The sequence below is a fragment of the Dermacentor silvarum genome, chromosome 2 (genome assembly GCF_013339745.2).
Source record: "Dermacentor silvarum isolate Dsil-2018 chromosome 2, BIME_Dsil_1.4, whole genome shotgun sequence".
NCBI lineage: Eukaryota > Metazoa > Arthropoda > Arachnida > Ixodida > Ixodidae > Dermacentor > Dermacentor silvarum.
In genome coordinates, this window is record NC_051155.1 from 17,795,006 (window position 1) to 17,811,316 (window position 16,311).

A 16,311-nucleotide genomic window follows, 5' to 3' on the forward strand; every position below is an offset into this window, starting at 1 on the left:
GATCTGGCAAGCGAATCCTCACGCTCGGAGCCAGGAGGTATGCTCCTAAATCAGTATGTTGGATGGAGCATGATGTTAATGCAATATCTGAAGCAACGACGTGATCAAAACAGAACTACGCGATAACAATTCAATTCACATCGCTCAGTAAGAAGCTTTATTCACAGTACGTACTTACGTCCTACCGTATTTCTTGGCCGAGGATATCCGTACACAGATTCATAAGAGAGTTGCTTGCACCACGGTCTAACTTACTGGCAACACAGCACCGTGACGAAGTCGGAATATGGCATTCATGTGGCTATCACGGACGTTGTCGCTCGACAGTGGCTGCTGTTGCCATTGCTACGCGGCACTTTACACCGGACGTTGTCAGAATATACTCAAAAGGACATAAAAGTGGTATTGAACACTGAGGAACACAAGTCAAGGTCACGTAACACGTAAGCACAGCCAGAAACCCGAGCCGACACACGAGTCAACCGGCAGCTTCGTGGTCACAACTAAGCCTTTTTCCGCACATGAAATCGTTGCTCTTGCATTTGTCGTGTCAGCAGAGTAATCACAGCTAACGCACATGAAGATGAGATACAGTGAGCTTCAGGCAACGCCTATAACACTTCTGGGAGTAGTATAGGAAAGAAAATCGGCGAAACGCTGGCACGGAACGACACTTCATAGATGTAAACAAACCGTCAGCCATGAGCACCGCTGACACTCCGCCGAACGCGGCGGTCGCTGGCGCGGCGCACAGCCTTATGGGAAGCACCACGTGACCAACCTGTTCCGGCGGAGGTGTTTTTTTAAAACTGCCTGTGCGGAGTTCTCGGGGAGAACAAAATTTTGAAGGCGGAATAAAATACGTCATGTCCACCCTTATCCTCCGGCAGGTAGCGAGCGGAGTGAAACGAGGGATGCCGCCGTATTGCTCCCATACATCGGAATAAATATTCAAGGATAGGAGTATATAGGGCACATCACCTTGTTATAATTCCCATGTGGGGGTATTTTCGTTTACAGTGTAGAAATAGACATATGTTAGCAGAGGGAATATATATATATAATATATATATATATATATTATATATATATATATGGATGTATATATATATATAGGTAATGTATATATTATATAATATAGTTCAAAAATAGAGGCACGTAGGCAAAACATAAGACTTTACTGACGTTTTCGGCCGGTTCCGGCCTCATCAGAGTCCAGCTCGCATATATGAGATCGGTCTCTCTGACAGTACATGAAACCCTAAATCCACACGGAACTGTTAACTTAGAATATTGAAAAAACAACGTTCATGGCATAATTCTTCAAAATTAGAATGCCATTCCGTGACCATCTCGCCTAAATGTTTTGATCGGGCTCGGGCGGCCGCCCAATGTAAAAACGGACCCGGGCCGGCCTCTTGTGAAGGCCAGACCACGGCCGTAAACGTCAGTAAAGTCTTGTTATGTTTTTCTAAGAGCTTCTATATTTGAACTACTTCTGTGCCGGCTCCGGTACTCTTTACTTCACTGGTTTATATATATATACATATTTATGGGTACGTTTCGGAAAGCTGGTCGGGCCCTGCCCCCCCCTCCCCCCACCCGGAAAAATGAAAACGTCCGCCTATGATGCACAGGTACCCTATCCTGTCTGCTTCTTTCTGCTGCAGCTCCAGTCTATCAGCTAGAGCACTTCACGGGCTCGGGCTTACCCGAAAGCCCGGGCCCGGGTAGGGGCCGGATAGAGCAGTTTTTCACGGGCTCGGGCCCGGGCTCGGGCACGGCGTGTGCTTTTTGACCCGGGCCTGGGCCGGCTCGGGTTTTTTGACGCGGGCCCGGGCCGAGCTAGGGCTTTCTGGTGGTGCGCATGTACGTGCAGCGAGTTATTCTCGGGCTCTCAACTCTGAAAAACTGTATTTTTCGGTCTCGGGCCAGGTTCAGGCCGATTTCGAGCCGGGCTCGGGCCGGGCTCAGGCCTAAGGTAAAGGGTGGAGGGCCTGGCCGGGCGGTAATGTAGATTATTTCCGGGCCCGGCAGGACACATGGGTCTCACCATAAAAGTTTTGATCGGCTCGGGCGGGCCGCCCAATGTAAAAACGGACCCGGGCCGCCAGTGGCGCACCGACGGGGGGGGATTCGGGGGTTGTAACCCCCCCTGAGGCCGACTTAACCCCCCCTTTTGTTTAACCCCTTTTCTTTCCTTACGCATTTTAGTGCTGCACTAAGATGCAAGACGCGCAATCGTCTGCACACTCGCAAGAAGCGCATTTTCTTGACAATTTCCCGTGAAGAAATCGAAATTAGTGTTGTTAGATGGTATTGGCAAACTGTAAACCCCCCCCCCCCCCTGGCAGAGATCCTGGGTGCGCTACTGCGGGCCGCACCCGGGCTGCAAAAATCGGCCCCTGCAGTGCTCTACTATCAGCAGCGGCACACTGCACAGTCCACTAGGTGAACATTGACAGGATATCGTGCCTGGCCATTGCCAGGTACGAATAGTTTATCCACAGCTGAGCACGAGGTCGTGGTATCGGATCCGGCCGCGGCGGCCGCATTTCGATGGAGGCGAAATGCAAAAACGGCCGTTTGCTTGCGTTGTAGTGCACGTTAAAGAACCCCAGGTGGACAAAATTAATCCGGAGCCTTCCACTACGGCCTGCCTCATAATCAGACCGGGTTTTGGCACGTAAAACCCCACACTCTAAAAGTTAATCCACACAAAGCAAGAGTTGTATACGCGCATACGAAGGTCACCCCAGCTATTTCTTATTTCTTGTTTACTTCGAAGTTAATGGGCCTTGCTTTAAAAGTTTAAAGTAGAATATCTACAAGTAAAAACAAAGCGTCACAAAAATTCGATGATGCTTAAGCATCGCCTTTAAGAGTGGAACACGATAACGTATCGGGACCCGCTCGCATCACATTTTTCTTTGAGTAGGTTTCACTGCAACATTGAACGTGGGAAAGCCAGCTTACAGAGACCAAGCTTACACCGATCCCCTTAAAGTCGGCTTCACCTTTAAACAGAAATGCATTGCTGAAAAGACGTTTTTCCAGGGACAATATAAGTCGTTTTACATTAAAATGTGAAGGCCCTAGGACCCTTTTTTCATGATTTTATTAATTGTTTGCTATTGCCCCGACGCGCGCGCGTGTCCAAAATATTGCATTAGGCCGGCCAAGTCCCAATAGGTGACCTGTAAAACGAGCAAGCGCATGGAATTGTGGGGCGCGCCATCTGCTCGCAGCTTCCGATTCGACGGACGACGCGGTGGCATCGGCGGCACGCCGGCGCACGTTTCTACGCGGTTTCAACTGTCAGTCGTGGGAAGCTTTCCGTCCGCTTTGTCGACCAGCAATGTCGTACCATTCATGCAGCTGATTTCTAGGTTTCTGTTCATCTGGGCGCGACGATGATGAGCCAAGAAAGGCAAGGATACGCTTTTATTCATTAGCGAACTCTGGTTTTTGTTTCGGCAGCCTTTTTGTTTTAGAAGCAACTTGAATATCTGGGGATGAGGGCGATTGCTATAGCAGCCTGGTAAATCCTGCCTTGTGATCGTCGCTGCCGCCGATATCGTAGTGATGGTGCAACTACGTAATTAGGAAAATTACTGCGCGATGTCAACGGCATTTCTTGGTCGAAACTCAAGGTTCATTTGAAATGGTACGTACGTTAGAAGTTTTTGCTTTTTTGTCAACAAGATGGTCGTGTCGCCGACATATTACGGCTGCGCATTATCTCTATCTCTGTTCAAGGAACTCAGGTTGGCTAATTGGTTACGAGTATTATGTATCTCGCTGTGTCCCGTTTAAATTGGCGCCGTAAAACCATGTTTCATAATACCTCTCTCTATATGTGCAAGCGAGTACTGAAATAGCTGTTGTTGCTTGAGTCAATGTCAGAGAAAGAAATCTCTTGGGGAATCATTCCGTATCGGTCCTTACACCGCTCACTGCCGCCTCATAGGTGCCACTGTACGTTCATTTGCTTTTTGTTCACTGATGGTTCAGTTTTGGAAGTGGCAGCCATGCCTCAGATGCTTGTGCACAGCTGACTCAGCAAGGGACACTGCAAGGCAGTTGTTATATGAGTTTACCTTTAACGCTTGGATTTGAGCAGCCAACGGCTAAAGAGCCCACCATGGTTTTGCTAGGCGCCTGCAACCGGGTAATCTTCGTGTGTAACAAAGCTGGACTGCAAGCGCATCAATAGGCTTCAACGGCGTTGAGGTGGCGGTGGCTGCAGTTCCTCGAACCGGAAACTGCGAGCAGACGGCGCATCCCAGAATCCCTTGCTGTTTTACGGGTCACTTATTCCACCTGCCGAGGACGCGAGCGCCATCTGGATAATATTTTCTCAAGTAGCCGACCTGAACCCGCCGCTGTTGGTATGGTAGAAATGCTGGTAAAAAGGGTTTGTGTTTGAGTTTCCTCGGAACAGAAATATGTTTTTCGTACATTAAAATAACAGTCCGACGCCACTATGTCTGTAGGTTGTGATTAAGTCATACTTTACCATTTTTCTGACGGATTCCCTGTGAAAAATCAATTTTTGTTCATTAACACCTTGCGCCATGCGGAGGGCCTGCGCTGTCGGCGTGGTTCGGGTTGATTTTCCCCCCACGGACGCCGACATTCATACCGACGCCGGAAACCTGCGACACGGGGCCCTTAACGCTGTGGAGTTAAATGTACACCGGGAGCAAAAGTATACGGACTAGGGAGTGCCCGAAAAACTCATTTTCTCATGTGCCTGTGAATTCAACTTGAAATCAAACACGGCAGTCCAAACTTGGCACTGCCAATTTTCTAGTGCACTTGTCAGTTTCACTTTACGCGTGTAAATTACGAATAATTCTGTTTTGTCGGCGACCCTGTGGTCCATATACTTTTTCTCAGGGGTGCACCCTTACAAAAAAGTTGCAGTATTGCTGGAGAAATCTTACAGACTCTGAGTCACCCGGGATGCAGAATACGTGCAGACAGGTGACAGACTTTCTGTCACTTCCTGTCACCTCCCAGCGGGCAATTGGTACACCCTTTCTGCAGAAAGTCTGCAGAGCCTGTGTAGCCGCAGAATGCAGAATGTCTGCAGAAAGTCTGTCGAGACTGTGGTCACAGGATGCAGAAAATGAGCAGACACTTGTCAGAACCTCTGTAGCCCACCTATCGGGAACTGGCATGCATGCACACATGCAATGAAATAACAGACGCAATAGTATTTTTTGCACTCTTTATTCGTCTGTAATTTTTTCATGGCGGCCAGGTTCGAACCAAAATATGTCATCCAAGGAATGAAGTAGTGAGTGAGGTAAGCAATGCTTAAAAAGGCTCTAGTTTAGCTTCATCGTTTGTGTGCTGTGACACACAAAGTTAGTGGAAGCTAAACACACAACTAAAGCGCAAAATGTCAGCCTAGTTTAGTGAATAAGGATTTATACTCATAGCCGCTAGTTTCAGCTGGATGTTACATGCACACTGGCAGAAAAAAGATATTAACAACGAATCAGAACCGACCAGGTGATCCACTCGAATTATGTAGAGGTGATAAGTTAGAAATTGAGTTAGGTGATGAGATAGAGACACAGATGGCTCACTCACGCAGGCTGTAGCAGCAGCCGCAACCATGCAAAATGCTTCTCCCACCTCACTCATCACTTTGCGCGCTTGCTTCTGAGGAGGATTTTCGTACTTTCAAAAAACGGTGTGTAACCGCATCTCGTGCAGTGCGCAGCTAAGTTGACTGGGGCATTTACTAGGCTGAAAGTATATCTGTGCTCCCCTAGAGACTGATTTAAGCACCAGCACTTTTATCCTACGTAAGCATGGTTGCATGTGAGCGGTATCTTATAAACAACTGCCTCTTCGCACATGAAAAATTGGGGACATGTTGCGTGCGAAGCGGGAGTCATTTACAAAGTACCGCTCACATGCAACTGCGCTTACGTTGTGCACTGGTGCTGTAATCTGAAGCACTGGGATCACAGATATGCTCCCAGCCTAGTAAATGCACAGGCAACTTGGCTGTGTACTGCACGAGATGCGGTTGCACACCATTTTTTCACAGTGCGGAAATCCTCGTCAGAAGCAAGCGAAAGTGACGAGAGATATGGGAATCATTTTGCACAGTTGTGGCTGGTGCTGAAGCCTGCGTGAGCGAGCCGTCTGTGGCTCTGACTTATAGTCACTCAATTTCCAACATATTATCGGCTCGATATGATTCAAGTGGGTCGCCTTGTAAGTTCTGATTCATTATGATTATCTTATCTCCACCTTTTTAGCACATATAACCCGCAGCCAGCTGATTATAGTGGCTTCGGGTATAGGTTCTTCCTTCTTGTTCACCAAACTCAGTTGACAGTTTGCGCTTCACTTGTCATGTGTTTTTGTCTCCACTACCTTTGTGTGTCACAGTGCATGCCCCAGCACAACGAACGATGAAGTAGTGAGTCAGAATATCTACTCGCCACTTGATTCCTTGGAAGAGGAGTCGCTCTTGGACCCCATTTTCTGCAGCATGGAGCCTATGCCCTCTTCAATTTGAGGTCTGCGCACTTGAACTTGCTGCATGTATATTCTGTAAAAGAAGGAGAGTGAATTTTAGAGACATAATTTAGGGACATATCTTGGGAAGTACAACCCTGAAACAATATCAGAAACAATATCTTGCCGTATATTGGCAAAATACAATGGTTACGCAGCTTGAGCAATTTCCTGAATTTTGGTAAGTCAACAATGACGACGCGGAATAGAGATGAATTGGAATCCAGAGTGCTGTATTACGGAATGTTGAATTCCGGGCTTCGAACACTTTTAAACCACCTTTTGTGGCTTTTTGTTCTGAGGTCCCTTTCTCTGTAGTATTATAGGAATCAATACCCACCGCACCACCAAAAAAAATGTATTACACAATTTTGACTACTTAGGGAAATATGATTAAGAACACAGAATCTGTGTAGGCACGGATGTTAGAATTCTACAAAAAATTGTAACAATAGAGGTAACTAAAGCCCTCCTGCTTTTGTCGGTATGAATTATACCAACAGTGACCGTTTTGTACACACCTTGTCGCAGCATGCAGATCAGACGCTTTGCCGTGTTGTCAGGTTGCAGAAGTGCCGGAGGTTCGTATGGGGTGTAGAGATGCCTCTGGCTCACCAAAATCGTGACTTTCCTAAACAATAAAAAAATTCAGTTTACTGTAATCGCTGTTTTAACTTCAAACTTGCGATTTAACAAGATCATGTTATATTATGAAAAGTCTCGTACAACCAGCTCCAGGAAGCTGCATCTGGCTGTACAAATGTCCGATTATTACATCACAGGCGGTTATTTAACATGTAAATGGCACTGCAGCAAACATGAATATACTATCAAAAGCTTCACTCAAACGCAGATCTGTAGTAAGTGAAATGTGAATTGTACTATGAAGAAAATCCTTTAGCACATGAAAAGCGTTCGAAAACCTAATTTATGCGGCGCAACAAAGCACTGTCCCAAAGGACGATGCGCGGAAAAAGAACAGACCCCCTCCCCCCCTTTTCAGGAGAGAGAACAAAAAAGATATTTCGTTTAAAAAGAAACATTGCTGTCGAAATCTCGGCATCTTAGTAAAATCAGAAACCTTTACAAATACACGAGAACACACAGGACATCCAACACAAGAAATGCAGGCTGTCTGACGACATTCTATAAATAGAACAATTTGTATATAAGCTAAAATTTGGCAATGCGTCAGACACAGCAATCTGGTGCCATCTCACGCAGTCGTTAGCCGTGAAGACACACATCGACGTACTTCTAGAAATATGTACGATATTTCTCGCTGAGAAATTAGGGACCCAAACGGTAACTTTTCCTGCTTGAATTTTTGTGCCCATTCAGATCAAATAATCCCCGGTGCTAGGACACCTCATGGAAGAAATCAATTAATCGATAAAGCTTCAGCCAACATCAACACGTTTCAGGGCAATTTTCATGAAACTGTATGCAATATCTGCACTGCCACAAAACAACGAAGATTCGGAAAGCACATCTATCATCTCTGTCGCTTTACTAGTCATCTTGCGATCTATACAACAATGTACACTTCACAGACTACAAGAATTCGCGCAAGCGCCGGACTTACCTGTTAGGCGTACTCGGCAACCACTCCTTCGTGTCACAGGTTCCGCGGCATCGTACAGGTACCGCGGCAAGAACCGTCGGTGCACGGCCCATCCAGCGTAAGCACTGTACAATTGTAGATGAACTAATAGCACGTGATAGCACCACTTTCAACAAGTTCTTCCGTGCGCTGTGATCCGGTGCGAGCGCGGCGAGAGTACCTGAGGCTTTTTACGAGCCAGGAACAAAGAAAGTGCGAACGGGCCTAACTACGATAATCATCGGCGTAGCACACGAAAGATACTGCACGCTACATTACGCGGTCCCAGGCGTTTTGGATCATTAATACACAGAAAAAGCACCACACTTTCTGTCGGCACGGCGTACACACCAATAAACTACACATCGGCCGGCGTGAATGCAGCGCGCACGCACATGTACCGACATGCCGACAGCTGAAGACGGGAAAATAGTAGCACCTGTATATTTTGCCGGCACTCCCGCGCTCCCGGTGGCGCCATCTGTTGGCCGGCAACAGAAGCGACCATGTTTACGGTGATCGCATGGCGTTGTGTGGCACCCTGTATATATGTATGCGCACATCCATGCTGTGAATCGACCCATAGTTCCACTGCTGTATTTAATGCAGGTTATGTAGCCATTACCTCATTTCAATTAATATTAATTAATTGCCTTTGGTTACTGCCATTGTCAGACTGTGCTTATAGCAATCAGTGGCAAAGTTTTCGTAATGTAAGAATGGCAAAACTAACCGTTTTTTTAATGATAAAACCTTTCATGGTTCAGAATATATATATTCGTATACGTATACACACACGCGCGCGCACTGGGCGTGCACGCACATTACACAGACAAGTCCGCAGGCTGTCTACACGGAGTCTGCAGAAAATCTGCAGACTAGGTATACAGGAAGGACGAGTCCACAGGGAGGTGACTGGGGTGACTGGTTGGTGACTCGCGGGTGACTGAAAGGTCAAACCCATTTTTGTAAGGGTGTACATGGTATTAAAGCTTAGTACTCACGCATTGGCCATAGAGTTCATGACTACAAGGCTAGATAGAGCTCATTTTATTCCCATAGCAGTTATATAGACACTCCAGGCGCATTTCCACCATCGGCGTCGCCGCGATGTTCCGTGTAGACTTCAGGCCCGCACGCCGTGTGCTGTAGTTGCGAGTGAAGGCTTGCGAGGGTGTGCCGACAATGATGGCTCGCGCAAGGGCAACGAAGCGACGAGGTAGCGCGCTGTCTTCCATCGAGCTCAAGGCACCGTGGAGGGGCTTCTACTCTGGGGGTGGCTGCGTACGGCGCAGCCGCCTGGGTCCTATCTTGAAAGCGATCTGCGATGGGGGCAGAGTGCCGATAGCGTCGTGTGCGCTATGTATATATATGTTGCGGCCGCGAGAGGAGAAGGTCGATTCGCTGGCTGCTGCTGCCGATCTTCCTGACGCCAGCGTTATTACCACGGTGTTGTTATTACAGCGAGTGTGCGCGCTCGTCGAGTGAGATGTGTTTGTGTTTGCCTGTGCGCGCGTGACAACAGGCTTGTTAATTTAGTAAGGAAATGTTTACAAGTTTATACGTCCAATAAAACTACTGTCCTTACGCTTTTCGGGCGAAACTGCGGCTTTTCTTAATTACTTAGAGAAGGACTATATATTGATGGCCTTTTCAAATGTATGTTAACATGATGCAGATCATTTAAAGAGCAGCCAATGCTTCGTCAGGGTTTCAGGCGCCCATTTTACGCTGTTCTGTATGCAAGCTTGGCCCAGACACTGCTGCTTATATTAAATATGGTGCACGTTAACTCGTTCACCGCGTATACGCAGTATAGACATTTTCACGAGGGCGCTTCCGACGGTCTGGCGTGGAGGTATGTGTCAGTGTTGCCTGTTCGGTCTGGACCGTGAGCTTGCCTTGCGCTTGCATTGCGGAGTGGTAGCTTTCCTTCGATGTTTCCGTTCATTTTTGTCACGAATGACTTATGCTCGTAAATAGCGGCATATATACTCATCAAAAGGCTACAGGCCAGCACTGTGCAGTTTATGGGTGCACAAACAACCAGCGGAAAATACCGATTTTGGGGACTAAGTGTGTCCACAACACAGCACTCCGCGAGACCACTGCCGCGATGTGGTATGTTGACGCTTCGCCGGTTTCCTGCATCACCTGAGGACTTGGCATTTCAGTCTAATGTGAACCAATGCACACATCAGTAAAATAACGTATTTTGGTAAACTCTTTTCGGCACATTCCCAATAGGTTGCGAGAATTGTCAGCTCTTCGATGCAATATTTTCTCGTATGTAGTGGCAGAGGCTACATTTGTTATTCTTTCAAACACGACTTCATTTGAGTGCCTAATACGGGGGTCACACGGCGCACTTCTGATCGTGATCGAGCCCGATCTGGGTCGAATTTCTTGGTCGCGATGGCTTCTTTGCTCAATCTGCGGAAGGGAGCCAACCGTGGTCGAACATTCCGATCCAGATCGGTTTCGATTGCTATCAAAAGTGACCGTGTGACACCAGTATAAGACAAATTGGAGCACTCTGCGATAGAACTAGTCGGTAAATACACTTCGCAACTATCTGGAAAAATCGTGTCCTATAGAAGATCTATGCAGACCCTGTGTCCACCAAAACATTGTCTCTGCGTTCACACGCACCCTGCGTGGCCCTCCCCATAAAAATAATTAACTTCAACAGTGTGGTGCTGCATCGAGCTCACCCATCTTTGAGCGTTGTCTATGTGCTTGGGCAGCAAGAGAATGCAAAAACGAACATCTGAACCTCTACAGTGCGGCCTAGTTCCAGTGCTAGAGTTGGGGAACCGTAATGCGCTAACTGTGCGTGGCGTAGAAACGCGCTAAATGAGCCCGCGCAAGTAAGAACGTAAAAACAAAACGGTATTCGCATGGGTACGCGGACAATAGCATCATGCTTGCAAGAATAACAGTAACGAAAAAATAAATTAGTCGCACCGTCGATCAAGTGAAATACTTACGTGCGTGCAGTGACCGCTTCGCTGACCACTAAGCGCTTTTCACTCACGGTCAGTAGTGGTTTACAGTCATACGCAGATGTATTTATTCGACAATTGTTAAGACTCAACATTACTTTATTATGAACATATCACAGTGAGACGGTGTAAGGGAAACAAGAAAGAGCAGAGATGGCCCTAACGCTACAATATTATTGGCTTATTTCGCTTCAGAGATAGCGCACACGAACAATTCTTGCCGTACGCGATATCTTCAATACAAACTTCGCGCACGATCTACGTTAAGGTTCACCGTGAGCGAAGCTTGTTCCAAATTCAGACATTCGAAAGAAAAGCCATTCCAGGTAAACAAACGTGAAAAATAGGTAAACAAATATATCTTTGCAACAAGTCCTGTTATAATCCCTATTGGGATTGACAGTATGTATAAATAAATAAATAATAAATAAAAATCTAGCACCTGGGCTGTATCAATTGCGCTGGCATCTGTGATCACTGTCACGCGTCGGTCGGCTGCAGGTACCACGCTGCTCGATCGCCACGCTTATGCTTTGACATTTGGTTATAAGCACCCTGCACCGCACCAGATCCCATAAATTTTGCATGATTGAGCTGTTCAGTTGCGTCGGAAGCGTATAGAGTAACCACCGCATATCTACCAACCAATCACACGCGTCGTCGGGTCGCCGGCGCCTGGTTCTAAGCATTGCCCGATAGCTACGTACGCGCCTGCTTTCGCTAAATCAAGCAACCCTCAACCGCGAAACGTATTGGTGATCAGATTCAATCGACGATACGGTCACATGTGCCCAGCAATAACAATGAAATATACTGCTGATTAGCACGCCAGGTCTCGACGAAGCAGACGCGGCTGCCGCCGCTACCGACGACGAAACACCACATCGACTGGCTGGGCTTGCTGTTGCCATGGCACACTACACTGAACGCTCACGCGAGCACGTGGAACATGTAACAAGTCAAGCGGCACAAGACAAGCGAAGCGGAAGAAAACAATCGAAATAATGCGAGGCGAAGATCACACAACCGAAGTACGGCCGGCCTACTCTCTCAAGGCGTACAGTCCAAAATGGCGGCATAACATGTTCTGACGCTAGACGTCGCCCGTGTCGGCCAATGGCGCTGCTCAAACGTCGGTTTGTGAAAAGGTCTATAGCATCTGAAAGTGAGAAGGTCACTCACGCATATTGTCACAACATACTACTGATTGTTGAAAAGGGATCACACTAACGTTCACCAAGTGGTAACAGTTTTTGTAGGCTACTGCTTTCGATGCACATGCTGACTTTACTATCAGTTGGCTGTGTGCATGCTGACAAAGTGGTCTTCTGTACTACTTTAAATCAGTGTTTTTTGTGATAGCAATTATATGGTCACTCCAAGCGCATTTCAGCCGCTGGTGTCACCATCGGCACCATTGCCGTTAGGTTCCGTATAAAGTCCAATGGCGATAAAATCGTCACCGCGCGCCGTACGCTGTGTGTGCGAGTGAAAGCGTACGAGAGTGAGCCCGCAAACGCGGCTCAATGTAGTGCACGCGAGGGAGGAAGGCAGGCCGGAAGCGCGCGTTCTTATTTCGTGCGCGAGGCACAGGGGTGAGGCGAAGGAGAGGTAGAAGGAGGAGGGGGTGCTTTCTGCTCCGTCGGCTGCTGCTTACAGCACGGCTGCGCGGGCGTTGTATCTTTGAAGGCGATCTGCGCTGTGGGCGAAGTGCGTGCCCGCGCGGGCTTCATCTTGAAAACGATCTGCGATGGGGACAAAGTGGATGCGCCGAGTGCCGGTAGCATCGTATGCGCTGTACTTTCGACGTTTAGTTCGCGTTGAGGCGGGACAAGAGACAGCGCGAAGGTCAATTTTCCCGCGGCTGCTGGCGCGCTTTCTCAATCCGCGGTTTCACGGCGAGTTTCCGCGGTCACGAGCGAGATGTGTTCATGCTTACATGTGCGCGCGTGACACCATACTTCTCCATTTAGTTGGTAAGCGAATGTTTACAACTTCATACGGCCCATTAAACTACTATGCTTCCTTCGTATACCTCTCTACTAATTTGCTATCACAATCAATTCTTCACCTTTCAGGCGAAACTCAGACATTTTTACACGTATTTTCACATTTATATAGCGAAGTTTAGAAAAAATGCCAGTGAACCGTCATAACCAATAACGTCAAAGAAAAATCTTTCCTCCTTACAGCACCTGAACACTACTGTAACAACGCACGTGGAAAGGTAATCCCAGTAGTCCCTCACTGAACCACTTAACTGAACGCAAGGATTTGAGACTGAAGGCGTTTACTTACCGACAATTTGGTCCATGCGGCCCACCTCGCACCTCCTCGATGGCCGGAGGTTCTCAGCAATCGAGGCGTAGGAACAGTCGTGTCAACAGAGCTGCTCGCAGGTGATGGTGGATTACCGCGCGGGACGTTGCGGCTTCTTGGTGCTATTCGGCCTGGTGACGTTTCTGATGATGCCTTCGTAGGTGCACTACCCGCCGCAGACTTCCCGCTTTCCGGCTTAACAACCATCATACCTGACATGTAAAAGCGAGTCATTATTTCCTCAAAAAAATTAATTTACATAGCTAGTGAGAAAAAATAATCAGACGCTAAAGGCACTTTCTAACCAATTTACTCCGCGCCAAGAACGCGTTTTTTAACATTGATCATTGCACAGCACGCAGCTTATCGTCAATGCTACTGCTGGGTTCAGAGCAAAATTCTTTTTTCAGCCAAGAAGAATCCGCCTGATATATCTGGCACGGGTTCACGTGTTCCACTGGGTTGATGAGAACGCACCAAACGGAAGTTTAACCCCGGGACATATAACGTAAAACTATTCCAATCTCCTGACGTCAAAATTAGGTAACCGCCGCCGGAAGCATGAGGCGGTGACCCGCAACAGCTTTTTCTGAACAGCCCAATCAAACGCTCTCTTCGTTATAGGAGGTGACCTTAGTTCACTTTAAAACGAACATTGCCTACACTGAGCGGTTTTTCTTATCTAATTGGCTGAAAAGAAGCGAGGAGCACGTTCAAGCGGAGAGGGTTTCGATGGAGCTGACCGAGCGCAGTGAAAATAGATAACCGGATGAAGATGGTGCCGGCGTCTCCGATTGGTCTGCTTCCCCTTACTTAGCTTGTGGTGGTCCAAAATCGAGGCGGCGTGCAACGGAAAGTTAAGAATGCCCCTAAAATGAATCCTCAGCAAGGAAGAGTTGGCAGAGCGATATCGTATACGTGCCGAAAGGTCTCGATAACGTTTCATAGCCACGCAAGAAGGTTTATAATACGGACATAAATAAATGCTCAGGTCGAAGTAGCGAGTGCCTGAGCGATCGACGGGCAGTCATCTTCTATTCCTTTCGGAACGCGGCAGTCTCTTATTAAAAAAATCAGTTTCGTTCGGCGTATTAACGCACCTTCAATGCGTACGTCACTTCGACGCGGTGAGTTCCCGCGGTTTTGTGACATTGCGTGGCAGACAGGCGAAGTGGGCGCAGCCCGAATGCTTTTGAACAATAGCAGAAGGCTAATAGCGAAAGGTGTCGAATCAGGAATAATTATTTTTTTCCTTTGTGGTTTAATCATGCATAATCAGTGTGCACACGTCATACCAGATGGGGAGCTATCGCGGTTTTTGTGGCATCGCGTAACAGATAGGGAAGTGAGGGTTAGCCGAAAAATTTTTCACAAATCGTGGAGGGGTGATTGCAGAATTGGAATAGAAAATGTGGAATAGCTTTACGGTTATATCGCCCCCCCCCCCTATTTCCAGAACCGTTTGTGCACTGTGACTTCCGCTGTAATTTGTTTTCCGCTGGCCGATTCGGATTGGCGAAATCTGAGTGCTCACTCGAAGATTCGATTAATTGCGCAAGAACTACCAGTGCAATTCCCTGTTAGTTTGCGGCGTCTTGGCACATTATAGGAGCTAATGTTGGCCGACGTTCCCATAGCAACTGACCCCAGTGGCTGTTTTTCAATATCAAATTAGTGTGTGCTGTCTTCTAGTTCAATTCCTTTTGTTTTAGATGCCGCACATTTGAGCCACAGGCTTGGCTCCTTCTCCAAGGCGCACCATGCGAGCCAGCCCGAAGTTTAACTGTGTTATCTCATTCATTCAATGCGTTTAGTCCGTCAAGACCACAGACATCTATTTTCAAAAACCCTGTCATGGAGTACAGGCGTTTATTTCTTGATTAGCAAGCTTTCTTGCATCATTGTTTTCTGGCAGCGAAACTGCTCAAACGTTCCCGGTATCTGGCAAAGTGTTGCTACTGTGAGGAAGAAGGTCGGCACTCTGAACAGCCTCGTTGCCATTGTGTGGCTCGTACCCAGTTTTCTCTCTGGCTACGCTCTACCTGCTGGTGCTGCGTTTTGTCGCTTCCGCTCTACGATCCGGATAAACCCCCTTTACAATTGGTGGAAGTGCTGGGTACGACAGGAAATCTGGAAATTCGCAACCAGACACTACAGCCTGTCTTCATTATGCCGGAAGAAGGACCATCACAACCACAACCGCTGCCCCGGTGACTACAATGGTCTGTCCTGGCTCGTTACGTCAACGCGATCCACCCATCTTCAGTGGTACAGACGAGCATGACGTAGAAGTCTGGCTCGCTTACTACGACCCGATGAGCACCCACAACCACTGGGGCGACACCCAAAAGCGGAAATACGTGTCGTTTTACATGAGCGGTGTCGCCAGCGTGTGGCAAAGAAACCACGAACGTGATCTCAAGATGTGGGCGGCCTTCAAAGCTAGCGTAACGGAGGTATTCAGTCGCCCCGCTGTTCGCAAGCTTCGCGCCGAGCAACGTTTGCGTGGTCGTGCGCAACAGAGCGGGGAGACATTTACCAGTTACATAGAAGATGTCGACCTCTGTAACCGCGTTGACGCCACAATGGCTGATGCTGAGACGATCAGGCATATCTTAAAATGCATTGAAGACGACGCCTTTCAGATGCTGCTTGCGAAAAACCCGGAAACAGTGTCCGAACTCGTCAGTCTCTGCCGAAGCTTCGATGAACTACGCAAACAACGCGTAGCCTCCCACCAATCTCTTCCACAGCCCACTTCAATGTCGAGTTTGGCTGTTGCCCGGATAACACTTCGCTGTTAGTCCACATTAAGGAGTTCGTCCGTGAAGAAGTTGC

The 16,311-nt window shown here is 47.8% G+C and overlaps 1 protein-coding gene across 1 annotated transcript in view; it reads right to left on the reverse strand.

Annotated features, from left to right (window-relative positions):
• Nucleotides 1-13,542, reverse strand: part of LOC125942923 (uncharacterized) — a 56,606-nt gene extending 43,064 nt beyond the window's left edge. Inside the window, exon 1 of the mRNA XM_049661177.1 lies at nucleotides 13,453-13,542. Coding sequence (XP_049517134.1) covers nucleotides 13,453-13,468 — 16 coding nt within the window. The 5' untranslated portion in view covers nucleotides 13,469-13,542. The remainder of the gene's footprint in view (nucleotides 1-13,452) is intronic.
• Between the last annotated feature and the right edge of the window lie 2,769 nt (nucleotides 13,543-16,311).